The sequence below is a fragment of the Carcharodon carcharias genome (genome assembly GCF_017639515.1).
Source record: "Carcharodon carcharias isolate sCarCar2 chromosome 37 unlocalized genomic scaffold, sCarCar2.pri SUPER_37_unloc_11, whole genome shotgun sequence".
Taxonomy (NCBI): domain Eukaryota; kingdom Metazoa; phylum Chordata; class Chondrichthyes; order Lamniformes; family Lamnidae; genus Carcharodon; species Carcharodon carcharias.
This window is the reverse complement of record NW_024470760.1, coordinates 164,549-190,393: the sequence shown is the minus strand read 5'-3', so window position 1 is coordinate 190,393 and position 25,845 is coordinate 164,549. Positions and strand designations below refer to the sequence as shown.

The 25,845-nt window shown below is 54.0% G+C and overlaps 1 protein-coding gene across 1 annotated transcript; it reads left to right on the top strand.

Moving 5' to 3' along the window:
* The first annotated feature begins 16,651 nt into the window (after positions 1-16,651).
* LOC121274669 (E3 ubiquitin-protein ligase pellino homolog 1-like) lies at positions 16,652-25,279 on the top strand. The gene is made up of 6 exons (XM_041181961.1): positions 16,652-16,797; positions 18,507-18,636; positions 20,047-20,148; positions 20,272-20,469; positions 23,189-23,377; positions 24,466-25,279. The coding sequence occupies exons 1-6, from the start codon at positions 16,652-16,654 to the stop codon at positions 25,036-25,038; spliced, it is 1,338 nt and encodes a 445-aa protein (XP_041037895.1). The 3' UTR covers positions 25,039-25,279.
* Positions 25,280-25,845: the final 566 nt, after the last annotated feature.

The following is a 25,845-nucleotide window of genomic DNA, read 5'->3' as shown; positions in this document are numbered from 1 at the left end:
GTGTTTAGCAGTGAAGAGGGGGGAGTTTAGCAGTGAAGAGGGGGGTTTAGCAGTGAAGAGGGGGGGATTAAGCAGTGAAGAGGGGGGGGTGGGTTTTAGCAGTGAAGAGCGGGGGATTTAGCAGTGAAGAGGGGGGTTTTAGCAGTGAAGAGGGGGATTTAGCAGTGAAGAGGGGGATTTAGCAGTGAAGAGAGAGTTTTCGCAGGTGAAGAGGGGGGGGATTTAGAGTGAAGAGAGGGTTTTAGCAGTGAAGAAGGGGGGATTAGCAGTGAAGAGGGAGGGGGATTTAGCAGTGAAGAGGGGGTTTAGCAGTGAAGAGGGGGTTATTTAGCAGTGAAGCGGGGGGATTTAGCAGTGAAGAGGGAGGGATTTAGCAGTGAAGAGGGGGAATTAGCAGTGAAGAGGGGGGTTTTAGCAGTGAAGAGGGGGTTTTAGCAATGAAGAGGGGGGGTTTAGCAGTGAAGAGGGGGTTTTAGCAGTGAAGAGGGGGGTTTAGCAGTGAAGAGGGGGATTTAGCAGAGAAGAGTGGGGGTATTAGCAGTGAAGAGGGGGGATTTAGCAGTGAAGAGGGGGTTTAGCAGTGAAGAGGGGGGATTTAGCAGTGAAGAGGGGGATTTAGCAGTGAAGAGGGGGGAGTAAGCAGTGAAGAGGGGGGGTTTTAGCAGTGAAGAAGGGGGATTTAGCAGTGAAGAGGGGGGATTTAGCAGTGAAGAGGGGGATTTAGCAGTGAAGAGGGGGTTTAGCAGTGAAGAGGGGGGTATATCAGTGAAGAGGGGGGGATTTAGCAGTGAAGAGGGGGATTTAGCAGTGAAGAGGGGGATTTAGCAGTGAAGAGGGGGGATTTAGCAGTGAAGAGGGGGTTTAGCAGTGAAGAGGGGGGTTTAGCAGTGAAAAGGGGGGGCTAGCAGTGAAGAGGGGGGATTTAGCAGTGAAGAGGGGGTTTAGCAGTGAAGAGGGGGACTTAGCAGTGAAGAGAGGGTTTTAGCAGTGAAGAGGGGGGATTTAGCAGTGAAGAGGGGGGTTTAGCATTGAAGAGGGGGATTAGCAGTGAAGAGGGGGGTTTAGCAGTGAAGGGGGGGATTTAGCTGTGAAGGGCGGGTTTAGCAGTGAAGAGGGGGATTTAGCAGTGAAGAGGGGGATTTAGCAGTGAAGAGGGGGGGTTTTAGCAGTGAAGAGGGGGGTTTTAGCAGTGAAGAGGGGGGATTTAGCAGTGAAGAGGGGGGGTTTAGCAGTGAAGAGGGGGGTTTAGCAGTGAAGAGGGGGTTTCAGCAGTGAACAGGGGGGGTTTAGCAGTGAAGAGGGGGGGTTTTAGCAGTGAAGAGGGGGGTTTAGCAGTGAAGAGGGGGATTTAGCAGTGAAGAGGGGGATTTAGCAGTGAAGAGGGGGGGATTTAGCAGTGAAGAGGGGGGTTTAGCAGTGAAGAGGGGGGGATTTAGAAGTGAAGAGGGGGGGTTAGCAGTGAAGAGGGGGGATTTAGCAGTGAAGAGGGGGGATTTAGCAGTGAAGAGGGGGGGATTTAGCAGTGAAGAGGGGGTTTTAGCAGTGAAGAGAGGGGTTTAGCAGTGAAGAGGGGGGATTTAGCAGTGAAGAGGGGGGTTTTCAACAGTGAAGAGGGGGGATTTAGCAGTGAAGAGGGGGATTTAGCAGTGAAGAGGGGGATTTAGCAGTGAAGAGGGGGATTTAGCAGTGAAGAGGGGGATTTAGCAGTGAAGAGGGGGATTTAGCAGTGAAGAGGGGGATTTAGCAGTGAAGAGGGGGGTTTAGCAGTGAAGAGGGGGGATTTAGCAGTGAAGAGGGGGTTTAGCAGTGAAGAGGGGGATTAGCAGTGAAGAGGGGGGATTTAGCAGTGAAGAGGGGGTTTAGCAGTGAAGAGGGGGATTTAGCAGTGAAGAGGGGGGGATTTAGCAGTGAAGAGGGGGGATTTAGCAGTGAAGAGGGGGATTTAGCAGTGAAGAGGGGGGATTTAGCTGTGGAGGGGTGTTTTAGCAGTGAAAAGGGGGGATTTAGCAGTGAAGAGGGGGATTTAGCAGTGAAGAGGGGGGGATTCAGCAGTGAAGAGGGGCTGATTTAGCAGTGAAGAGGGGGATTTAGCAGTGAAGAGGGGGGGTTAGCAGTGAAGAGGGGGGATTTAGCAGTGAAGATGGGGGATTAGCAGTGAAGAGGGGGGGGTTTTAGCAGTGAAGAGGGGATTTAGCAGTGAAGAGGGGGTATTTAGCAGTGAAGAGGGGGGGATTTAGCAGTGAAGAAGGGGGGGATTTAGCAGTGAAGAGGGGGGATTTAGCAGTGTGAAGAGGGGTGATTTAGCAGTGAAGAGGGGGATTTAGCAGTGAAGAGTGGGGATTTAGCAGTGAAGAGGGGGATTTAGCAGTGAAGAGGGGGTTTAGCAGTGCAAGAGGGGGATTTAGCAGTGAAGAGGGGGGATTTAGCAGTGAAGAGGGGGTTTTAGCAGTGAAGAGGGGGGGATTTAGCAGTGAAGAGGGGGGTTTAGCATTGAAGAGTGGGGGATTTAGCAGTGAAGAGGGGGATTTAGCAGTGAAGAGGGGGTTTTAGCAGTGAAGAGGGGGATTTAGCAGTGAAGAGGGGGATTTAGCAGTGAAGAGAGGGTTTCGCAGTGAAGAGGGGGGGATTTAGCAGTGAAGAGGGTTTCTAGCAGTGAAGAAGGGGGATTAGCAGTGAAGAGGGGAGGGATTAGCAGTGAGAGGGGGTCTAGCATGTGAAGAGGGGGGTTTTAGCAGTGAAGCGGGGGGGATTTAGCAGTGAGAGGGAGGATTTAGCAGTGAAGAGGGGGAATTTAGCAGTGAAGAGGGGGTTTTAGCAGTGAAGAGGGGGTTTAGCAGTGAAGAGGGGGGGTTTAGCAGTGAAGAGGGGGGTTTTTAGCAGTGAAGAGGGGGGGTTTAGCAGTGAAGAGGGGGTTTTTAGCAGAGAGAGTGGGGGATTTAGCAGTGAAGAGGGGGGATATTTAGCAGTGAAGAGGGGGTTTAGCAGTGAGAGGGGGTTTTAGCAGTGAAAGAGGGGGATTTAACAGTGAAGAGGGGGTGTTTTAGCAGTGAAGAGGGGGGATTAGCAGTGAAGAGGGGGGTTTAGCAGTGAAGAGGGGGATTTAGCAGTGAAGAGGGGGGATTTTAGCAGTGAAGAGGGGGGATTTTAGCAGTGAAGAGGGGGGATTTTAGCAGTGAAGAGGGGGTTTAGCAGTGAGAGGGGGGTTTAGCAGTGAAGAGGGGGTTTTAGCAGTGAAGAGGGGGGGTTTTAGCAGTGAAGAGGGGGGATTTAGCAGTGAAGAGGGGGATTTAGCAGTGAAGAGGGGGATTTAGCAGTGAAGAGGGGGGATTTAGCAGTGAAGAGGGGGTTTTAGCAGTGAAGAGGGGGAGATTTAGCAGTGAAGAGGGGGGTTTAGCAGTGAAGAGGTGGTTTTAGCAGTGAAGAGGGGGGGATTTAGCAGTGAAGAGGGGGGTTTAGCAGTGAAGAGGGGGGGTTTTAGCAGTGAAGAGGGGGTGTTAGCAGTGAAGAGGGGGTTTTAATAGTGAAGAGGGGGGATTCAGCAGTGAAGAGGGGGGTATTAGCAGTGAAGAGGGGGATTTAGCAGTGAAGAGGGGGGTTTAGCAGTGAAGAGGGGGTTTAGCAGTGAAGAGAGGGGGGATTTAGCAGTGAAGAGAGGGGGATTTAGCAGTGAAAGGGGGGTTTAGCAGTGAAGAGGGGGATTTAGCAGTGAAGAGGGGGTTTAGCAGTGAAGAGGGGATTTATCAGTGAAGAGGGGGATTAGCAGTGAAGTGGGGGGGGATTTAGCAGTGAAAGGGGGGTTTAGCAGTGAAGGGGGGGACTTAGCAGTGAAGAGGGGGGATATAGCAGTTGAAGAGGGGGATTTTAGCAGTGAAGAGGGGGATTTAGCAGTGGAAGAGGGGGGTTTAGCAGTGAAGAGGGGTATTTACGCAGTGAAGAGAGGGGGGTTTAGCAGTGAAGAGGGGGATTTAGCAGTGAAGAAGGGGGATTTAGCAGTGAAGAGGGGGTTTTAGCAGTGAAGAGGGGGTTTAGCAGTGAAGAGGGGGATTTTAGCAGTGAAGAGGGGGATTAGCAGTGAAGAGGGGGGATTTAGCAGTGAAGAGGGGGGATTTAGCAGTGAAGAGAGGGGATTTAGCAGTGAAGAGGGGGGATTGCAGTGAAGAGGGAGGATTTAGCAGTGAAGAGGGGGTTTAGCAGTGAAGAGGGTGTTTAGCAGTGAAGAGGGGGATTAGCAGTGACGAGGGTGATTTAGCAGTGAAGAGGGGGGGATTTAGCATTGAAGAGGGGGATTTAGCAGTGAAGAGGGGGGTTTAGCAGTGAAGATGGGGGATTTAGCAGTGAAGAGGGCGGGATTAGCAGTTAAGAGGGGGGGTTTAGCAGTGCAAGAGGGGGGGTTTTAGCAGTGAACAGGGGGGGTTTAGCAGTGCAAGAGGGGGGTTTCAGCAGTGAAGAGGGGGTTTAGCAGTGAAGAGGGGGTTTTAGCAGTGAAGAGAGGGGTTTAGCAGTGAAGAGGGGGGATTTAGCAGTGAAGAGGGGGGTTTAGCATTGAAGAGGGCGGGGTTTAGCAGTCAAGAGGGGGGTTTTAGCAGTGAAGAGGGGGGGATTTAGCAGTGAAGAGGGGGTTTTAGCAGTGAAGAGGTGGATTTAGCAGTGAAGAGGGGCTTTTAGCAGTGAAGAGGGGGATTTAGCAGTGAAGAGGGGGATTTAGCAGTGAAGAGAGGGTTTTAGCATTGAAGAGGGGGGGATTTAGCAGTGAAGAGGGGGATTTAGCAGTGAAGAGGGGGATTTAGCAGTGAAGAGGGGGTTTTAGCAGTGAAGAGGGGATTTAGCAGTGAAGAGGGGGGTTTAGCAGTGAAGAGGGGGATTTAGCAGTGAAGAGGGGGGTTTAGCAGTGAAGAGGGGGGATTTAGCAGTGACGAGGGTGTTTTAGCAGTGAAGAGGGGGGGATTTAGCAGTGAAGGGGGGGATTTACCAGCGAAGAGGGGGGTTTAGCAGTGAAGAGGGGGGATTTAGCAGTGAAGAGGGGGGTTTTGCATTGAAGAGGGCGGGATTTAGCAGTTAAGAGGGGGGGTTTAGCAGTGAAGAGGGGGTTTTAGCAGTGAAGAGGGGGGGATTTAGCAGTGAAGAGGGGGTTTTAGCAGTGAAGAGGGGGATTTAGCAGTGAAGAGGTGGATTTAGCAGTGAAGAGGGGGATTTAGCAGTGAAGAGGGGGGGTTTAGCAGTGAAGAGGGGGGGGTTTAGCAGTGAAGAGAGGGGGGATTTAGCAGTGAAGAGGGTGGGATTAGCAGTGAAGAGGGAGGGATTTAGCAGTGGAAGAGGGATTAGCAGGGGGAAGAGGGGGGATTTTAAGCAGTGAAGAGGGGGGCGATTTAGCAGTGAAGAGGGGGGTTTTAGGCAGTGAAGAGGGGGGATTTGGAGGCAGTGACGAAGGGTGATTTAGCAGTGAAGAGGGGGGATGTTAGCAAGTGAAGGAGGGGGACTTAGCAGTGAAGAGGGGGGATTAGCAAAAGTGTAAGAGTGGGGGATGTTAGCAGTGTAAAGAGAGGGGATTTAGCAGTTGAACAGGGGGTTTTAGCAGTGAAGAGGGGTGGTTTTAGCAGTGAAGGGGGGGATTTAGCAGTGAAGAGGGGGGTTTAGCAGTGAAGAGGGGGTTTAGCATTGAAGAGGGCGGGATTTAGCAGTTAAGAGGGGGGGTTTTAGCAGTCAAGAGGGGGGTTTTAGCAGTGAAGAGGGAGGGATTTAGCAGTGAAGAGGGGGTTTTAGCAGTGAAGAGGGGGTTTTAGCAGTGAAGAGGAGGGGTTCAGCAGTGAAGAGGCGTATTTAGCAGTGAAGAGGTGGGTTTAGCAGTGAAGAGGGGGTTTAGCTGTGTAGAGGGGTTTTAGCAGTGAAGAGTGGGGGATTTAGCAGTGAAGAGGGGGATTTAGCAGTGAAGAGGTGGGATTTAGCAGTGAAGAGGGGGGTTTAGCAGTGAAGATGGGGGATATAGCAGTGAAGATGGGGGATATAGCAGTGAAGAGGGGGGGATATAGCAGTGAAGAGGGGGGATTTAGCAGTGAAGAGGGCGGGATTTAGCAGTGAAGGGGGGATTTAGTGGTGAAGAGGGGGGATTTAGCAGTGACAATGGGGGATTTAGCAGTGAAGAGTGGGGGATTTAGCAGTGAAGAGAGGGTTTTCGCAGTGAAGAGGGGGGGATTTAGCAGTGAAGAGAGGGTTTTAGCAGTGAAGAAGGGGGATTAGCAGTGAAGAGGGAGGGATTTAGCAGTGAAGAGGGAGGGATTTAGCAGTGAAGAGGGGGAATTAGCAGTGAAGAGGGGGTTTTAGCAGTGAAGAGGGGGATTTAGCAGTGAAGAGGGGGGGTTTAGCAGTGAAGAGGGGGAATTTAGCAGTGACGAGGGTGTTTTAGCAGTGAAGAGGGGGGGATTTAGCAGTGAAGGGGGGGATTTAGCAGTGAAGAGGGGGTTTTAGCACTGAAGAGGGGAATTTAGCAGTGAAGAGGGAGGGATTTAGCAGGGAAGAGGGGGTTTAGCAGTGAAGAGGGTGTTTTAGCAGTGAAGAGGGGGGATTTAGCAGTGACGAGGGTGTTTTAGCAGTGAAGAGGGGGGGATTTAGCATTGAAGGGGGGGATTTAGCAGTGAAGAGGGGGGTTTAGCAGTGAAGATGGGGGATTTAGCAGTGAAGAGGGCGGGATTTAGCAGTTAAGAGGGGGGGTTTAGCAGTCAAGAGGGGGGTTTTAGCAGTGAACAGGGGGGGTTTAGCAGTCAAGAGGGGGTTTCAGCAGTGAAGAGGGGGATTTAGCAGTGAAGAGGGGGTTTTAGCAGTGAAGAGGGGGATTTAGCAGTGAAGAGGGGGGTTTAGCAGTGAAGAGGGGGATTTAGCAGTGACGAGTTTGTTTTAGCAGTGAAGAGGGGTGGATTTAGCAGTGAAGGGGGGGATTTAGCAGTGAAGAGGGGGGTTTAGCAGTGAAGAGGGGGGTTTAGCATTGAAGAGGGCGGGATTTAGCAGTTAAGAGGGGGGGTTTAGCAGTCAAGAGGGGGGTTTTAGCAGTGAAGAGGGGGGGATTTAGCAGTGAAGAGGGGGTTTTAGCAGTGAAGAGGGGGTTTTAGCAGTGAAGAGGAGGGGTTCAGCAGTGAAGAGGCGTATTTAGCAGTGAAGAGGTGGGTTTAGCAGTGAAGAGGGGGTTTAGCTGTGTAGAGGGGTTTTAGCAGTGAAGAGTGGGGGATTTAGCAGTGAAGAGGGGGATTTAGCAGTGAAGAGGTGGGGATTTAGCAGTGAAGAGGGGGGTTTAGCAGTGAAGATGGGGGATATAGCAGTGAAGATGGGGGATATAGCAGTGAAGAGGGGGGATATAGCAGTGAAGAGGGGGGGATTTAGCAGTGAAGAGGGCGGGATTTAGCAGTGAAGGGGGGGATTTAGCGGTGAAGAGGGGGGATTTAGCAGTGACGATGGGGGATTTAGCAGTGAAGAGTGGGGGATTTAGCAGTGAAGGGGGGGATTTAGCAGTGAAGAGGGGGGGATTTAGCAGTGAAGAGAGGGTTTTAGCAGTGAAGAGGGGGGATTAGCAGTGAAGAGGGAGGGATTTAGCAGTGAAGAGGGAGGGATTTAGCAGTGAAGAGGGGGTTTAGCAGTGAAGAGGGGGTTTTAGCAGTGAAGAGGGGGATTTAGCAGTGAAGAGGGGGGTTTAGCAGTGAAGAGGGGGGATTTAGCAGTGACGAGGGTGTTTTAGCAGTGAAGAGGGGGGGATTTAGCAGTGAAGGGGGGGATTTAGCAGTGAAGAGGGGGGGTTTAGCAGTCAAGAGGGGGGTTTTAGCAGTGAAGAGGGGGGGGATTTAGCAGTGAAGAGGGGGTTTTAGCAGTGAAGAGGGGAATTTAGCAGTGAAGAGGGGGTTTTAGCAGTGAAGAGGGGGATTTAGCAGTGAAGAAGGGGATTTAGCAGTGAAGAGAGGGTTTTCGCAGTGAAGAGGGGGGATTTAGCAGTGAAGAGGGGGGATTTAGCAGTGAAGAGAGGGTTTTAGCAGTGAAGAGGGGGGATTAGCAGTGAAGAGGGAGGGATTTAGCAGTGAAGAGGGGGTTTAGCAGTGAAGAGGGGGTTTTAGCAGTGAAGAGGGGGATTTAACAGTGAAGAGGGGTGTTTAGCAGTGAAGAGGGGGGATTTAGCAGTGACGAGGGCGTTTTAGCAGTGAAGAGAGGGGATTTAGCAATGAAGGGGGGGATTTAGCAGTGAAGAGGGGGGTTTAGCAGTGAAGAGGGGGGATTTAGCAGTGAAGAGTGGGGTTTAGCATTGAAGAGGGCGGGATTTAGCAGTTCAGAGGGGGGGTTTAGCAGTCAAGAGGGGGGTTTTAGCAAAGAAGAGGGGGGGAATTAGCAGTGAAGAGGGGGTTTTATCAGTGAAGAGGGGTTTTAGCTGTGAAGAGGGAGGTTTAGCAGTGAAGAGCGGGATTTAGCAGTGAAGTGGGGGGTTTAGCAGTGAAGGGGGGCATTTAGCAGTGAAGGGGGGGACTTAGCAGTGAAGAGGGGGATATAGCAGTGAAGAGGGGGGATTTAGCAGAGAAGAGGGGGGGATTTAGCAGTGAAGAGGGGGTTTTAGCAGTGAAGAGGGGGATTTAGCAGTGAAGAGGGGGTTTTAGCAGTGAAGAGGGGGATTTAGCAGAGAAAAAGGGGTTTTAGCAGTGAAGAGGGGGTTTAGCAGTGAAGAGGGGTTTTAGCAGTGAAGAGTGGGGGATTTAGCAGTGAAGAGGGGGATTTAGCAGTGAAGAGGTGGGGATTTAGCAGTGAAGAGGTGGGGATTTAGCAGTGAAGAGGGGGGTTTAGCAGTGAAGATGGGGGAATTAGCAGTGAAGGGGGGGGTTTAGCAGTGAAGAGGGGGTTTTAGCAGTGAAGAGGGGGGGTTTAGCAGTGAAGAGGGGGGATTTAGCTGTGAAGAGGGGGGATTTAGCTGTGAAGAGGGGGATTTAGCAGTGAAAAGGGGGGTTTTAGCAGTGAAGAGGGGGATTTAGCAGTGAAGAGAGGGTTTTAGCAGTGAAGAGGGAGGGATTTAGCAGTGAAGAGGGGTATTTAGCAGTGAAGTGGGGTGATTTAGCAGTGAAGAGGGGGGTTTAGCAGTGAAAAGGGGGGATTTAGCAGTGAAGAGGGGGATTTAGCAGTGAAGAGGGGGATTTAGCAGTGAAGAGGGGGGGATTTAGCAGTGAAGAGGGGGATTTAGCAGTGAAGAGGGGGGGATTTAGCAGTGAAGAGGGGGATTTAGCAGTGAAGAGGGGGGATTTCGCAGTGACGAGGGTGCTTTAGCAGTGAAGGGGGGGATTTAGCAGTGAAGGCGGGGATTTAGCAGTGAAGAGGGGGGTTTAGCAGTGAAGAGGCGGGATTTAGCAGTGAAGAGGGGGGTTTAGCATTGAAGTGGGCGGGATTTAGCAGTTAAGAGGGGGGGTTTAGCAGTCAAGAGGGGGGTTTTAGCAGTGAAGAGGGGGGGATTTAGCAGTGAAGAGGGGGTTTTAGCAGTGAAGAGGGGGATTTAGCAGTGAAGAGGGGGTTTTAGCAGTGAAGAGGGGGATTTAGCAGTGAAGAGGGGGATTTAGCAGTGAAGAGAGGGTTTTCGCAGTGAAGAGGGGGGGATTTAGCAGTGAAGAGAGGGTTTTAGCAGTGAAGAAGGGGGATTAGCAGTGAAGAGGGAGGGATTTAGCAGTGAAGAGGGGGTTTAGCAGTGAAGAGGGGGTTTTAGCAGTGAAGCGGGGGGGATTTAGCAGTGAAGAGGGAGGGATTTAGCAGTGAAGAGGGGGAATTAGCAGTGAAGAGGGGGGTTTTAGCAGTGAAGAGGGGGTTTTAGCAGTGAAGAGGGGGGGTTTAGCAGTGAAGAGGGGGTTTTAGCAGTGAAGAGGGGGGGTTTAGCAGTGAAGAGGGGGATTTAGCAGAGAAGAGTGGGGGATTTAGCAGTGAAGAGGGGGGATTTAGCAGTGAAGAGGGGGTTTAGCAGTGAAGAGGGGATTTAGCAGTGAAGAGGGTGATTTAGCAGTGAAGAGGGGGGTTAAGCAGTGAAGAATGGGGGATTTAGCAGTGAAGAATGGGGGATTAAGAAGTGAAGAGGGGGATTTAGCAGTGAAGAGTGGGGGATTTAGCAGTGAAGAGGGGGGATTTAGCAGTGAAGAGGGGGTTTAGCAGTGAAGAGGGGATTTAGCAGTGAAGAGGGGGATTTAGCAGTGAAGAGGGGGGATCAGCAGTGATGAGGGAGGGATTTAGCAGTGAAGAGGGGGTTTAGCAGTGAAGAGGGGGATTTAGCAGTGAAAAGGGGGGGATTTAGCAGTGAAGAGGGGGGGATTTAGCAGTGAAGAGAGGGTTTTAGCAGTGAAGAGGGGGGATTAGCAGTGAAGAGGGAGGGATTTAGCAGTGAAGAGGGGGTTTAGCAGTGAAGAGGGGGTTTTAGCAGTGAAGAGGGGGATTTAACAGTGAAGAGGGGTGTTTAGCAGTGAAGAGGGGGGATTTAGCAGTGACGAGGGCGTTTTAGCAGTGAAGAGAGGGGATTTAGCAGTGAAGGGGGGGATTTAGCAGTGAAGAGGGGGGTTTAGCAGTGAAGAGGGGGGATTTAGCAGTGAAGAGGGGGGTTTAGCATTGAAGAGGGCGGGATTTAGCAGTTCAGAGGGGGGGTTTAGCAGTGAAGAGGGGGGTTTTAGCAGTGAAGAGGGGGGGAATTAGCAGTGAAGAGGGGGCATTTAGCAGTGAAGAGGGGGTTTAGCAGTGAAGAGGGGATTTAGCAGTGAAGAGGGGGATTTAGCAGTGAAGAGGGGGATTTAGCAGTGAAGGGGGGGTGATTTAGCAGTGAAGAGGGGGGATTTAGCAGTGAAGAGGGGGATTTAGCAGTGAAGAGGGGAGTTTAGCAGTGAAGAAGGGGGATTTAGCAGTGAAGAGGGGGGTTTAGCAGTGAAGAGGGGGGTTAAGCAGTGAAGAGAGGGGGGTTTAGCAGTGAAGGGAGGGGCTTTAGCAGTGAAGAGGGGGATGTAGCAGTGAAGAGGGGTTTTAGCTGTGAAGAGGGAGGTTTAGCAGTGAAGAGGGGGATTTAGCAGTGAAGTGGGGGGTTTAGCAGTGAAGGGGGGGATTTAGCAGTGAAGGGGGGGACTTAGCAGTGAAGGGGGGGATTTAGCAGTGAAGAGGGGGGATTTAGCAGTGAAGAGGGGGGTTTAGCATTGAAGAGGGCGGGATTTAGCAGTTAAGAGGGGGGGTTTAGCAGTGAATAGGGGGGTTTTAGCAGAGAAGAGGGGGGGATTTAGCAGTGAAGAGGGGGGGATTTAGCAGTGAAGAGGGGGGGATTTAGCAGTGAAGAGGGGGTTTTAGCAGTGAAGAGGGGGATTTAGCAGTGAAGAGGGGGATTTAGCAGTGAAGAGGGGGATTTAGCAGAGAAAAAGGGGTTTTAGCAGTGAAGAGGGGAGATTTAGCAGTGAAGTGGGGGTTTAGCAGTGAAGAGGGGTTTTAGCAGTGAAGAGTGGGGGATTTAGCAGTGAAGAGGGGGATTTAGCAGTGAAGAGGTGGGGATTTAGCAGTGAAGAGGGGGGTTTAGCAGTGAAGATGGGGGACATAGCAGTGAAGAATGGACGATTTAGCAGTGAAGAATGGGCGATTTAGCAGTGAAGAGGGGGGGATTTAGCAGTGAAGAGGGGGGGATTTAGCAGTGAAGAGGGGGGATTTAGCAGTGAAGAGGGGGGATTTAGCTGTGAAGAGGGGGGGATTTAGCTGTGATGAGGGGGGGATTTAGCAGTGAAAAGGGGGTTTTAGCAGTGAAGAGGGGGATTTAGCAGTGAAGAGAGGGTTTTAGCAGTGAAGAGGGAGGGATTTAGCAGTGAAGAGGGGTATTTAGCAGTGAAGTGGGGTGATTTAGCAGTGAAGAGGGGGGTTTAGCAGTGAAAAGGGGGGATTTAGCAGTGAAGAGGGGGATTTAGCAGTGAAGAGGGGGATTTAGCAGTGAAGAGGGGGGGATTTAGCAGTGAAGAGGGGGATTTAGCAGTGAAGAGGGGGGGATTTAGCAGTGAAGAGGCGGATTTAGCAGTGAAGAGGGGGGATTTCGCAGTGACGAGGGTGCTTTAGCAGTGAAGGGGGGGGATTTAGCAGTGAAGGCGGGGATTTAGCAGTGAAGAGGGGGGTTTAGCAGTGAAGAGGCGGGATTTAGCAGTGAAGAGGGGGGTTTAGCATTGAAGTGGGCGGGATTTAGCAGTTAAGAGGGGGGGTTTAGCAGTCAAGAGGGGTGATTTAGCAGTGAACAGGGGGATTTTAGCAGTGAAGAGGGGGGTTTTAGCCGTGAAGAGGGGGATTTAGCAGAGAAAAGGGGCATTTAGCAGTGAATAGGGGGGATTTAGCAGTGAAGAGGGGGATTTAGCAGTGAAGAGGGGGGATTTAGCAGTGAAGAGGGAGGGATTTAGCAGTGAAGAGGGGGAATTAGCAGTGAAGAGGGGGATTTAGCAGTGAAGAGGGGGGATTTAGCAGTGAAGAGGGTGTTTTAGCAGTGAAGAGGGGGGTTTAGCAGTGAAGAGGGGGATTTAGCAGTGAAGAGGGTGTTTTAGCAGTGAAGAGGGGGGTTTAGCTGTGAAGGGGGGGGGTTTAGCAGTGTGCACCCGCCTGCATGCGCAAAATTCCCTGCTCGCGCTCCCCACCCAACACAGGCAGCACAGATCACACGTTACAAACAGCGCGGGACTGAACTGGTCCAACAACGTGAGATCACGACCCCAGCGCTTGGCGGACAACGGTCAACTCCCTGACCATCCTACCCGCCTGCTGAGGGCAAAATGCTGCCCTATGTGTGCACGTGAGGGAGTTGGATTAACATCAGTAGAGATACAGTCAGTAACACAGGGAGCTGGGGGAGAGGGGTTACTGAGTGACAGTGTGAGGGAGCTGGATTAACATCAGTAGAGATACAGTCAGTAACACAGGGAGCTGGGGGGAGAGGGGTGACTGAGTGACTGTGTGAGGGAGCTGGATTAACATCAGTAGATATACAGTCAGGAACACAGGCAGGTGGGGGGAGAGGGGTTACTGAGTGACATTGTGACAAAGCTTGATTAACATCAGTAGAGATACAGTCAGTAACACAGGGCGCTGGGGGAGAGGGGTTTCTGAGTGACTGTGTGAGGGAGCTGGATTAACATCAGTAGAGATACAGTCAGTAACACCGGTCGCTGAGGGAGAGGCATTACTGAGTGACAGTGTGAGGGAGCTGGATTAACATCAGTAGAGATACAGTCAGTAACACAGGGAGCTGAGGGAGAGGGATTACTGAGTGACACTGTGAGGGAGCTGGATTAACATCAGTAGAGATATAGTCAGTAACACAGGTCGCTGGGGGGAGAGGGGTTTCTGAGTGACAGTGTGAGGGAGCTGGATTAACATCAGTAGAGATACAGTCAGTAACAAAGGGAGCTGGGGGACAGGGGTTACTGAATGACAGTGTGAGGGAGCTGCATTAACATCAGTAGAGATACAGTCAGTAACACAGGGCGCTGGGGGTAGAGGTGTTACTGAGTGACAGTGTGACGAAGCTCGATTAACATCAGTAGAGATACAGTCAGGAACACAGGGAGATGGGGGTAGAGGTGTTACTCAGTGACATTGTGACAAAACTCGATTAACATCAATAGAGATACAGTCAGTAACACAGGGCGCTGGGCGGAGAGGGGTTACTGAGTGACAGTGTGAGGGAGCTGGATTAACATCAGTAGAGATACAGTAAGTAACACAGGGAGCTGGGGGAGAGGGGTTACTGAGTGACAGTGTGAGGGAGCTGGATTAACATCAGTAGAGATACAGTAAGTAACACAGGGAGCTGGGGGAGAGGGGTTACTGAGTTACAGTGTGAGGGAGCTGGATTAATATCAGTACAGATACAGTCAGGAACACAGGGCGCTGGGGGGAGGAGATTTTTATTTTAATATTCATGTTGTTTGAGATCAGCCAGTCCCGGTCTCCATATCCCACACTCGGAGTTACCGAGCACAGTCCCGGTCTCCATTTTATTAAAAGGATATTGAGCCACTGGAGAATGTGTAAGAAAGTTTGACAAGGACGATCCCAGAAACTGAGAGGTTAGAAGGATCGGGAAAGGTTGAACAGGCCGGGGGGCTCTTTCCTCTAGAAAAGAGAAGGCCGAGGGGGTGACCTGATCGAGCTCTTTAAAATGATGGAGGGGGTTTCGATAGGGTCGACGTAGAGAAGATGTTTCCCCTCCTGGGTCGGGGGAGAGACCAGAACTAGGGGCCCATCGATATAAGACAGTCACTAATAAATCCGATGGGGAATTCAGGAGAAACTCCTTCACCCAGAGAGTGGGGAGAATGTGGGACTCGCTCCCACAGGGAGTGGTCGAGGTGAATAGTATCGATGCATTTAAGAGGGAAGCTGGATAAACACATGAGGGAGAAAGGAGTAGAAGGATATGGCGATGGGGGGGGATGGAGAGGGGGGTGGGAGGAGGCTCGTGTGGGGCAGAAACACCAGCAGATGGGCCGAATGGCCTGATTCTATGGTGTGGATTCAGTTAACTTGCCCAAGGGATAGAAATGTGAGGAGCAGGATGGATTCATGATGCCTCTTTGAAAGGGATGGGGGAGATGTTAAATATAGATCGAGGGTGGGAGTGAAACTTATGACAGAGTTTAAGCTGGAGCAGTTACAGATGGAAACGATGAACGGGTGGGCTGCAGTTATAACTGAGAATGGTGACTCAGGCTGGGGGCGGAGCACTTCCCCCTCGCTACCTGTCATCAGGGCCTCATCACCATGGGAGGGGGGGGGATCACAACCCTGCCCTCACGTCAAATAAATCCCATCCCCTCCTCTCACTCCAGGCACACTGAGTCCCACACGCCACTCACCATCCTGACTTGGAAATATATCGGCCGTTCCTTCACTGTCGCTGGGTCAAAATCCTGGAACTCCCTCCCTAACAGCACTGCGGATGCACCTACACCACATGGACTGCAGCGGCTCAAGAAGGCAGCTCACCACCCACCTTCTCAAGGGGCAATTAGGGACAGGTGATTCAGAAAGAACGTGACTCACTTTCCTGTCACGTCTCTCACGACATCAGCAAGTCCCAAAGTGCGCTCACTGTTGGAATGTCGGAAACTCAGCAGCCCATTGACGCACAGCAAGATCCCACAAACAGCAATGTGAGAATGAGCCAGATCATCTGTTTTTAGTGATGTTGGGTGAGGGATAAATATTGGCCCCAGGACACCGGGGAGAACTCCCCCCTGCTCTTCTCCCAATAGTGGCCGTGGGATCTTTTACACCCACCCGAGAGGGCAGACGGGGCCTCGGTTTAATGTCTCATCCTGAAAGACAGCACCTCCGACAGTGCGGCGCTCCCTCAGCACTGACCCTCCGACAGTGCGGCGCTCGCTCAGTACTGACCCTCCGACAGCGCAGAGCTCCCTCAGCGCTGATCATCCGACAGCGCAGTGCACCCTCAGTACTGACCCTCCGACAGTGCGGCACTCTCTCAGCACTGACCCTCCGACAGTGCGGCACTCCCTCAGCACTGACCCTCCGACAGTGCGGCTCTCTCTCAGCACTGACCCTCCGACAGTGCGGCTCTCCCTCAGCACTGACACTCCGACAGTGCGGCGCTCCTTCAGCACTGACTCTCCGACAGTGCGGCACTCCCTCAGCACTGACCCTCCGACAGTGCGGCACTCCCTCAGCACTGACCCTCCGACAGTGCGGCGCTCCCTCAGCACTGACCCTCCAACAGTGCGGCACTCCCTCAGCACTGACCCTCCGACAGTGCGGCACTCCCTCAGTACTGACCCTCCGAAAGTGCGGCGCTCCCTGAGAAACGTGACTGGGGGCTGTTGGCCTGAATTTTGTGCTCAAGGCTCTGGAGTGGGGCTTGAGGCCTGAACTTGGAGACCCAGCAGGACAGAGAGAGAGAGACCCACACACACAATGTGTCACCCTCTGGGGCAATGATTAAACCCCCAGTCGGAGACAGAGACCTGTTCCAGTTTCTTTCTCAGAGGAGCGAGAGCTGGATCAGGGGCAGCAGTTGCAATGATGGGTCTAACCCTGGCCAGAATGGGATCAGTTGTTCCTGTTTTCATGCACAGGGTGATTGATTTACACTCAGCTCCCTCTGAAATATGAAGCCGCAGCACAAGTCCTCCAGCTCTTCTCGATCCTTCTCGCTGTCCATTTATCATCCTGTACAGGCTGCTACAGCTCAGAGACCAGCAACCCTCCCTCTGCACCAGCAGAGTGCACACTCACTCACCATCCTGACATACCGCTCCCGGGAACAGGGACAGTGTAGAGGGAGCTTTACTCTGTATCTAACCCCGTGCTGTACCTGTCCTGGGAGTGTTTGATGGGGACAGTGTAGAGGGAGCTTTACTCTGTATCTAACCCCGTGCTGTACATGTCCTGGGAGTGTTTGATGGGGACAGTGTAGAGTGAGCTTTACTCTGTATCTAACCCTGTGCTGTACCTGCCCTGGGGAGTATTACATGCAGTTGCCAAAATAGAAATATTTCCATTCCTGTCACAAACATCTTTGCTGTGATGAGTAAGAATTCTGTGGGGATTGCAGTGGGATTCTCGAGTGCCTGTCAGTGGGCGTGCTGCCGATGATGCATTGTGTCTAAGTGTTCACGGAGCCTGTCTTACCCTGTGTTTTGGTAGAATGGTGTTGGAGGGGTGCAGCCAGGCAGTAACCCCCGAGGCATTGGATCTGCACAGACCCCCAGAGCTTCCCCTCGTACCCAACAGCAACGAACACTCCCTCACTGACAAAGACATCGTCAAGTACGGAGAATTCATTGTCTTGGGGTAAGTGTCTCCACACCTGCATCGTTCACCTCTCAGTACAGCCCCACCTCTCCCCACCACACCCCTCCCCTCCCTATCTTTGTCCACCCCACTTCCTGAATTATTCCAATTCCTCCTCCAAATTCTGTCCCAGTTTCTGAATGGTTATTGAGTATGAAGGGTTTAAGGCACCAGGGTGGGTGGATGGGGGTTAAAATACAGATTGGCCACGGTTTAATTGATCGGAACAGTCTTGGGAGGGCTGAATGGCCTCCTCCTGTCCCTGTGTAACAGGCTTATGAAGGGCTGAATGGCCTCCTCCTCTTCCTTTGTAACAGTCTGGAGAGGGGCTGAATGGCCTCCTCCTGTCCCTGTGTAACAGGCTTATGAAGGGCTGAATGGCCTCCTCCTCTTCCTTTGTAACAGTCTGGAGAGGGGCTGAATGGCCTCCTCCTGTCCCTGTGTAACAGGATGGAGGTGTAACAGGGTGAGGGGTGCGGGGGGAGCTGTGGGAGAGAGAATTCCACATGTCTCCCCCGCTTTCTGTGAAGCGTTTCTGAAATTCTCGACTGAATGACCTGGTTCTGATTTTAAGGTTTTGCCACCTTGTTCTCGACCCCCCTACACCACAACTCCCTCCCCACCCCACCCCCATATACCCCTTTAACCTGTGGGAATCGTTTCTCTCTGTGGATCCTAACAATTCCTCTCAAATATCTTTAACATCTTAGCCAAACCGTGCCTCAACCTCCTGAATCCCAGGGATTACAATCCTCGTGTGAAACCCCTGCTTATAATCTGCAGTGACACCCACTCCAAGGCCGGTATCCTCCTGACTGAGGACAGGGGCCCGGAACTGAACACAGTCACTCCAGCCGGGGCCTAAACATCGTTCTGTCCCAGAACCTTGCCCCCGCCAACCCCCCCCACCCGCCCCAGCTGGGTCTGGTTCCAGTGGCTGTTTGCCTGTGGTGGGCATCAGTCAAGACTAGGCCGTTCTCCAGACGGGATCGCGATGGGCAGAAGTGAAGCCTGGGCTAGCATTACCCCTCTCTGTGGTGCTGGGGGCTTAACCAGCACAGAACAGAGCAGGGTTTGGACCTTGGGATCTTCCTGTGCGACAGCGAGGGGAACCCTAACGTCCCTGAGCCAGGTTTGGGGGGAGCCAATGATGAGCCATGAACGACCAAGGAGTTGGGGCAGGGAGTTAACTTTAAATACAGAATACAGGCCATTCAGCCGAACCAATTCACTGCCATTCGGCCCTTCTGCTGGTGTTCCTGCCCCACACGAGCCTCCTCCCATCCCCCTCTCCACCTCCCCCCATCCCCATATCCTTCTATCCCTTTCTCCCTCATGTGTTTATCCAGCTTCCCCCTTAAATGTATCGATACTATTCCCCTCGACCACTCCCTGTGGGAGCGAGTCCCACATTCTCCCCACTCTCTGGGTGAAGGAGTTTCTCCTGAATTCCCCATCGGATTTATTAGTGACTGTCTTATATCGATGGGCCCCTAGTTCTGGTCTCCCCTCCCCTCTCCACCTTCCCCCCCCCCCCACCCAGGAGGGGAAACATCTCTACGTCGACCCTATCGAAACCCCCTCCATCATTGTAAAGAGCTCGATCAGGTCACCTCTTGCCTCGCTCATGTTGAGTGTGTTTTGGGGCAGATCTGGTCATTCACACCCTGACGCTCCTGAATCACTGATCCAATTCTCTCTCGCTCCAGTTACAATGGGTCACTGGCTAACGGAGACCGAGGGAGACGGAGGAGCAGACTGGCCTTGTATAAGAGAGCGAGTCCCAATGGTGTCAAGCCCGATGTCATCCATATCACATCAACACCCCTGGCTTCAAAGGTAACTTTCCAGCTGGCGTATGACACATCCCCATCCGCGTTCACCACCTCAGGCCCATCCCAAAGTGCTTCCTTCATTGTCCAAGTGCGCTCACTGTTGTAATATAGGAAACCCCAGCAGCCCATTTACACACAGCAAGATCCCACAAACAGTGAGTGAGGCAGGGCCTTTGCCCAAACACCGGAACTCTCCCCCCTCCCCCGCCCTGCCCTTCTTCCAATAGAGGCTGTGGGATTATTTACCCGGGAGGTCAGTTTAATGTATCCTGTGAAAGGCCCCTCCGACAGTGCAGCGCTCCCTCGGCGCTGACCCTCCGACTGTGCGGCGCTCCCTCAGTACTGACCCTCCAACTGTGCGGTGCTCCCTCGGCGCTGACCCTCCAACAGTGCAGCGCTCCCTCAGTACTGACCCTCCAACAGTGCGGCGCTCCCTCGACGCTGACCCTCCGACAGTGCAGCACTCCCTCGGCGCTGACCCTCCGACTGTGCGGCGCTCCCTCAGTACTGACCCTCCAACTGTGCGGTGCTCCCTCGGCGCTGACCCTCCGACAGTGCGGCGGTCCCTCGGCGCTGACCCTCCGACAGTGCGGCGCTCCCTCAGCACTGACCCTCCGACAGTGCGGCGCTCCCTCGGCGCTGACCCTCCGACAGTGCGGCGCTCCCTCAGCACTGACCCTCCGACAGTGCGGCGCTCCCTCAGCCCTGACCCTCTGACAGTGCGGCGCTCCCTCAGTACTGACCCTCCAACTGTGCGGCGCTCCCTCGGCGCTGACCCTCCGACAGTGCGGCCCTCCCTCGGTACTGACCCTCTGACAGTGCGGCGCTCCCTCAGTACTGACCCTCCAACTGTGCGGCGCTCCCTCGGCGCTGACTCTCCGACAGTGCGGCACTCCCTCAGTACTGACCCTCCAACAGTGTGGCGCTCCCTCAGCACTGACCCTCCGACAGTGCGGCGCTCCCTCAGCACTGACCCTCCGACAATGCGGCGCTCCCTCGGCGCTGATCCTCCGACAGTGCGGCGCTCCCTCGGCGCTGACCCTCCAACAGTGCGGCGCTCCCTCGACACTGACCCTCCGGCAGTGCGGCCCTCCCTCGGTACTGACCCTCCGACAGTGCTGCGCTCACCCTCCGACAGTGCTGCGCACCCTCAGCACTGACCCTCCGACAGTGCGGCGCTCCCTCAGCACTGACCCTCCCACAGGGCGGCGCTCCCTCAGCACTGACCCTCCGACAGTGCGGCGCTCCCTCGGTACAATACCAGTGAGTTCTGATTGCTCCGAACACTGGAGGCGTTCTCAAAATGATAAGCTTGGAAATCAAATCTAATTGTGCACGTTTGAGAATAGGGAATATGAAAGCGTGCGTCGGTGGTCTGGTGTGTCTGCGAGCTAACAGTGGGCTCTGATTACAGGCACTGAGTAACATGGGGCAGCACAGTGTGTCTTACACCCTGTCTCGCAGTCAGTCTGTCATCGTGGAGTACAGTCACGACAATAACACGGACATGTTCCAGGTAAAGGAGCCTCGACGCGTTTGGGGGGGGGGGGGGGGAGGCTGGAGCGGGGGTGGGGAAGGCAGGGGCTTGTGGGACTCCGCTGCCAGGAGCTCAGATTGTCTACGATCCCTCTCGTTACAGATCGGCCGATCGACAGAGACGCTCATCGATTTTGTGGTGACCGACACGGCCCCCAGCAGCCAGACCAACAGCGAGTCGCAGTCCATGCAGAGCACCATCTCCAGGTTCGCATGCCGCATCACCTGCGGGCGCAGCCCACCCTACACTGCGCGCATTTACGCAGCTGGATTCGACTCGTCGAAGAACATCTTCCTCGGTGTAAGTGTCAGCCATCCCTCTCCAGCCTCGCACAGCTGGACTCTCCCAGCTCCTGTCACCCCCCCTCGGGACATCCCAAAGGGTTTCACTGACAGTGAAGGACTTTTTTATTGAAGTGCGCTCACTGTTGTGATATAGGAAACTCAGCAGCCCATTTACGCACAGCAAGATCCCACAAACAGCAATGTGATAATGACCCAGATCATCTGTTTTTAGTGATGTTGGGTGAGGGATAAATATCAGCCCCAGGACACCGGGGAGAACTCCCCCCTGCTCTTCTTCCAATAGTGGCCGTGGGATCTTTTACACCCACCGGAGAGGGCAGACGGGGCCTCGGTTTAATGTCTCATCCTGAAAGACGGCTCCTCCGACAGTGCGGCTCTCCCTCAGCACTGACCCTCCGACAGTGCGGCTCTCCCTCAGCACTGACCCTCCGACAGTGCGGCTCTCCCTCAGCACTGACCCTCCGACGGTGCGGCTCTCCCTCAGCACTGACCCTCCGACGGTGCGGCTCTCCCTCAGCACTGACCCTCCGACGGTGCGGCTCTCCCTCAGCACTGACCCTCCGACGGTGCGGCTCTCCCTCAGCACTGACCCTCCGACAGTGCGGCGCTCCCTCAGCACTGACCCTCCGACAGTGCGGCGCTCCCTCAGCACTGACCCTCCGACAGTGCGGCTCTCCCTCAGCACTGACTCTCCGACAGTGCGGCGCTCCCTCAGCACTGACCCTCCGACAGTGCGGCTCTCCCTCAGCACTGACTCTCCGACAGTGCGGCGCTCCCTCAGCACTGACCCTCCGACAGTGCGGCGCTCCCTCAGCACTGACCCTCCGACAGTGCGGCGCTCCCTCAGCACTGACCCTCCGACAGTGCGGCGCTCCCTCAGCACTGACCCTCCGACAGTGCGGCGCTCCCTCAGCACTGACCCTCCGACAGTGCGGCGCTCCCTCAGCACTGACTCTCCGGCGCTCCCTCAGCACTGACTCTCTGACAGTGCAGCACTCCCTCAGTACTGACCCTCCAACAGTGCCGCACTCCCTCAGCACTGACCCTCCGACAGTGCGGCGCTCCCTCAGCACTGACCCTCCGACAGTGCGGCGCTCCCTCAGCACTGACCCTCCGACAGTGCGGCGCTCCCTCAGCACTGACTCTCCGGCGCTCCCTCAGCACTGACTCTCTGACAGTGCAGCACTCCCTCAGTACTGACCCTCCAACAGTGCCGCACTCCCTCAGCACTGACTCTCCGACCCTGCGGCGCTCCCTCAGCGCTGACCCTCCGACAGTGCGGCGCTCCCGCAGTGCTGACCCTCCGACAGTACGGCGCTCCCTCAGCACTGACTGACAGTGCGGCGCTCCCTCAGCACTGACCCTCCGACCCTGTGGCGCTCCCTCAGCACTGACTCTCTGACAGTGCGGCACTCCCTCAGCACTGACCCTCTGACAGTGCGGTGCTCCCTCAGTACTCCACATAGTGTAGGGGGGTAACATATGAACACGGAAAGAGCTAACAGGAAGCAGAAAGTCAGGAGAAACTGGCACTTATGAGTTGGCAATCTGTAACTAGTAAAGCGCTGGGGCCTCAGCTATTCACAATTTATATCAATGATTTGGATGGAGGGACTGAATTCATAAGTTTGCTCATGACAGCAAGATAGATGGGAAAGGAAGTTGACCAAGTGGAGGTAAAGAGCGAGCAAAGAGACTAGTTAAAGTTAAGTGAGTGGGTAGAATTTTGACAGATGGAGAACAGTGTTAGGCTGCCCCAGACAGCAGTGGTGGCTGGGTCATTGAACCTATTCACGGCCGAGTTAGACAGATTTTTGATCGAGAAGGGGCCGGGGGGGGGGAGGGGGCGCAGACAGGAAAGTCGAGCTGAGGCCACAATCAGATCAGCCATGATCTTGTTGAATAGCGGAGCAGGCTCGAGGGGCTGAATGGCCTACTCCTCCTGGCACTGGGGAGTGTCAGCCAGGTTTATGGGGCTCAATCACTGGAGTGGGGCTGGAGCTGACACTCTTCGGACTCTGAGCCGAGGGAGGGACTCTATCTCCTGGACCGTGCACCGCTAACAGCACAGGGGCCAGTGTCGCCTGAATCTCCCACGTTATTAAAAGCTCTGCTGAGTGGTGAGGGTGGAGCGAAAATCTCCAAAGCCTGGGATTGAAGCTGCCCATGACTGGGGTATATTAGAAACATAACCAGCAGAAACAGCTGGCAAAATTCAGCTCGTTCAGTATCTTTCATCAGACACTTTTCTTACAATTCCTCTCCCCCTCCCCTCCCCCAGTGTGACACCCTCTGTCCCCATTTACCCCCCAGTCTGTGTGACACCCTCTGTCCCCATTTACCCCCCAGTCTGTGACACCCTCTGTCTGTGTGACACCCTCTGACCCCATTTACCTCCAATCTGTGACACCCTCTGACCCCATTTACCTCCAGTCTGTGACACCCTCTGAACCCCATTTACCCATTCTGTGTTTTGAACCGTCTGTATTTACCCCGTTTATGTTCCATCCCCTCTCCATATTTACCCCGTTTAATTGAACCCTCTCTCAATATCTACCCCAAGTCTATTCTGACCCCTCTCTCTTCGTATTTACCCTCCAGTCTGTGTTCTGACCTCTGTCTCTCCATATTTACTCCCAGTCTGTTCTTATCCCCATCTCTGTATTTACCCCCCAGTCTGTGTTCTGACCCCTCTCTGTGTCACTGGTCTTTAGGAGAGAGCTGCAAAGTGGCGGACTCCAGATGGATTGATGGACGGTCTCACCACGAATGGTGTCCTGGTGATGCACCCTGCTCACGGTTTCTCTGATGACTCCCTGCCTGGTGTGTGGCGCGAGATCTCGGTCTGTGGAAATGTGTATGCACTGAGGGAGACACGGTCCGCACAGCAGAGAGGGAAGCTGGTATGTGACCTGCACAGAGTGCAGTATCTCCGCACAGGAACCCAGCCCAAAGATCCATTCATAGCTTAACGTAGGGGTGTAGAGGGGGCTTTACTCTGTACCTAACAACGTGCTGTACCTGTCCTGGGAGTGTTTGATGGGGACAGTGTAGAGGGAGCTTTATTCTGTATCTAACCCCGTGCTGTACCTGTCCTGGGAGTGTTTGATGGGGACAGTGTAGAGGGAGCTTTATTCTGTATCTAACCCTGTGCTGTACCTGTCCTGGGAGTGTTTGAGGGGACAGTGTAGAGGGAGCTTTACTCTGTATCTAACCCCGTGCTGTACCTGTCCTGGGAATGTTTGATGGGGACAGTGTAGAGGGAGCTTTATTCTGTATCTAACCCCGTGCTGTACCTGTCCTGGGAGTGTTTGATGGGGACAGTGTAGAGGGAGCTTTATTCTGTATCTAACCCTGTGCTGTACCTGTCCTGGGAGTGTTTGAGGGGACAGTGTAGAGGGAGCTTTACTCTGTATCTAACCCCGTGCTGTACCTGTCCTGGGAATGTTTGATGGGGACAGTGTAGAGGGAGCTTTATTCTGTATCTAACCCCGTGCTGTACCTGTAGTGGGAGTGTTTGATGGGGACAGTGTAGAGGGAGCTTTATTCTGTATCTAACCCCGTGCTGTACCTGTAGTGGGAGTGTTTGATGGGGACAGTGTAGAGGGAGCTTTACTCTGTATCTAACCCTGTGCTGTACCTGTCCTGGGAATGTTTGATGGGGACGGTGTAGAGGGAGCTTTATTCTGTATCTAACCCCGTGCTGTACCTGTCCTGGGAGTGTTTGATGGGGACGGTGTAGAGGGAGCTTTACTCTGTATCTAACCCCGTGCTGTACCTGTCCTGGGAGTGTTTGATGGGGACAGTGTAGAGGGAGCTTTACTCTGTATCTAACCCCGTGCGGTACCTGTCCTGGGAGTGTTTGATGGGGACGGTGTAGAGGGAGCTTTACTCTGTATCTAACCCCGTGCTGTACCTGTCCTGGGAGTGTTTGATGGGGACAGTGTCTGGTGTTTGATTCGCTCTATAATCACCATTCTGTTGTTTTTAGGTGGAGAACGAATCCAACGTATTACAGGACGGCTCGCTGATTGACCTGTGTGGTGCTACACTGCTCTGGCGCACCACTGAAGGTCTGGAGAACGCGCCCACCCTCAAGCACCTGGAGGCGCTGCGGCAGGAGATCAACGCAGCCCGCCCGCAGTGCCCAGTGGGCTTCAGCACACTAGCGTTCCCCAGCCTGGCCCGGCGGGAGGTCATCGAGAAGCAGCAGCCCTGGGTGTACGTCAGCTGCGGACACGTGCACGGCTACCACAGCTGGGGCTGCCGCAAGGAGGCTGGGGGCGCCGCCAGCGAACGCGAGTGCCCTCTCTGCCGGCAGGTGGGGCCCTACGTGCCCCTGTGGATGGGCTGCGAAGCAGGGTCGTACCTGGACGCCGGGCCTCCCAGCCACGCCTTCTGCCCCTGTGGTCACGTCTGCTCAGCCAAGACGGTGAAGTACTGGTCGCGGATCCCGCTCCCTCACGGCACACACGACTTCCACGCGGCCTGCCCTTTCTGTGCCACCTGGCTGACTGGTGACAAGGGCTACATCAAGCTCATCTACCAGGGACCCCTCGACTAAATGCCCTCCGAATCCCACTCTGCTTGTTCCTTTACAGCACTAACGGCTTAACACCACAGGCCACAAATCTCACCCTCTCTCTCTCTCTCTCGGGAATCATTATATTTATGCAAAAACCTTGTCCTTTTTTAAAAAGAAATTATAAAAAGATATATATAATATTTGGCAGTGTGAAAAATGCTGAAAGCAGGAGTCTAAATGGTTGTTTTTGTAAAAGGTCAAATTAAAAGGTTTAAGAACACATTTGTCTGGACTGGTTTGGCAGCTTCCTTTCTCCAGGCGGATCCCTCACCCTCTCTCCCTGCCTCTGTCCAACTGGAGTCTGTGGGGTTCAGCTCCCCACTGCCTACCCCCTTAACTCCCTCTCCAACTGACTATTCTCCTTACCCCAGGCAGTGCGATCACTCTGCCACCGACTCGGGGAGCCGTCTCTCCACACAAAGGATTGAGCACAAACTCCAAGCCAACAATTCCTAGTTCGATGCTGAAGGAACACTCATTGCAGCCTTGGGACTGCCACCCCTCCGACAGCGCGGCGCCCCCTCAGCGCTGACCCTCCGACAGCGCGGCGCCCCCTCAGCGCTGACCCTCCGACAGCGCGGCGCCCCCTCAGCGCTGACCCTCCGACAGCGCGGCGCCCCCTCAGCGCTGACCCTCCGACAGCGCGGCGCCCCCTCAGCGCTGACCCTCCGACAGCGCGGCGCCCCCTCAGCGCTGACCCTCCGACAGCGCGGCGCCCCCTCAGCGCTGACCCTCCGACAGCGCGGCGCCCCCTCAGCGCTGACCCTCCGACAGCGCAGTGCTCCC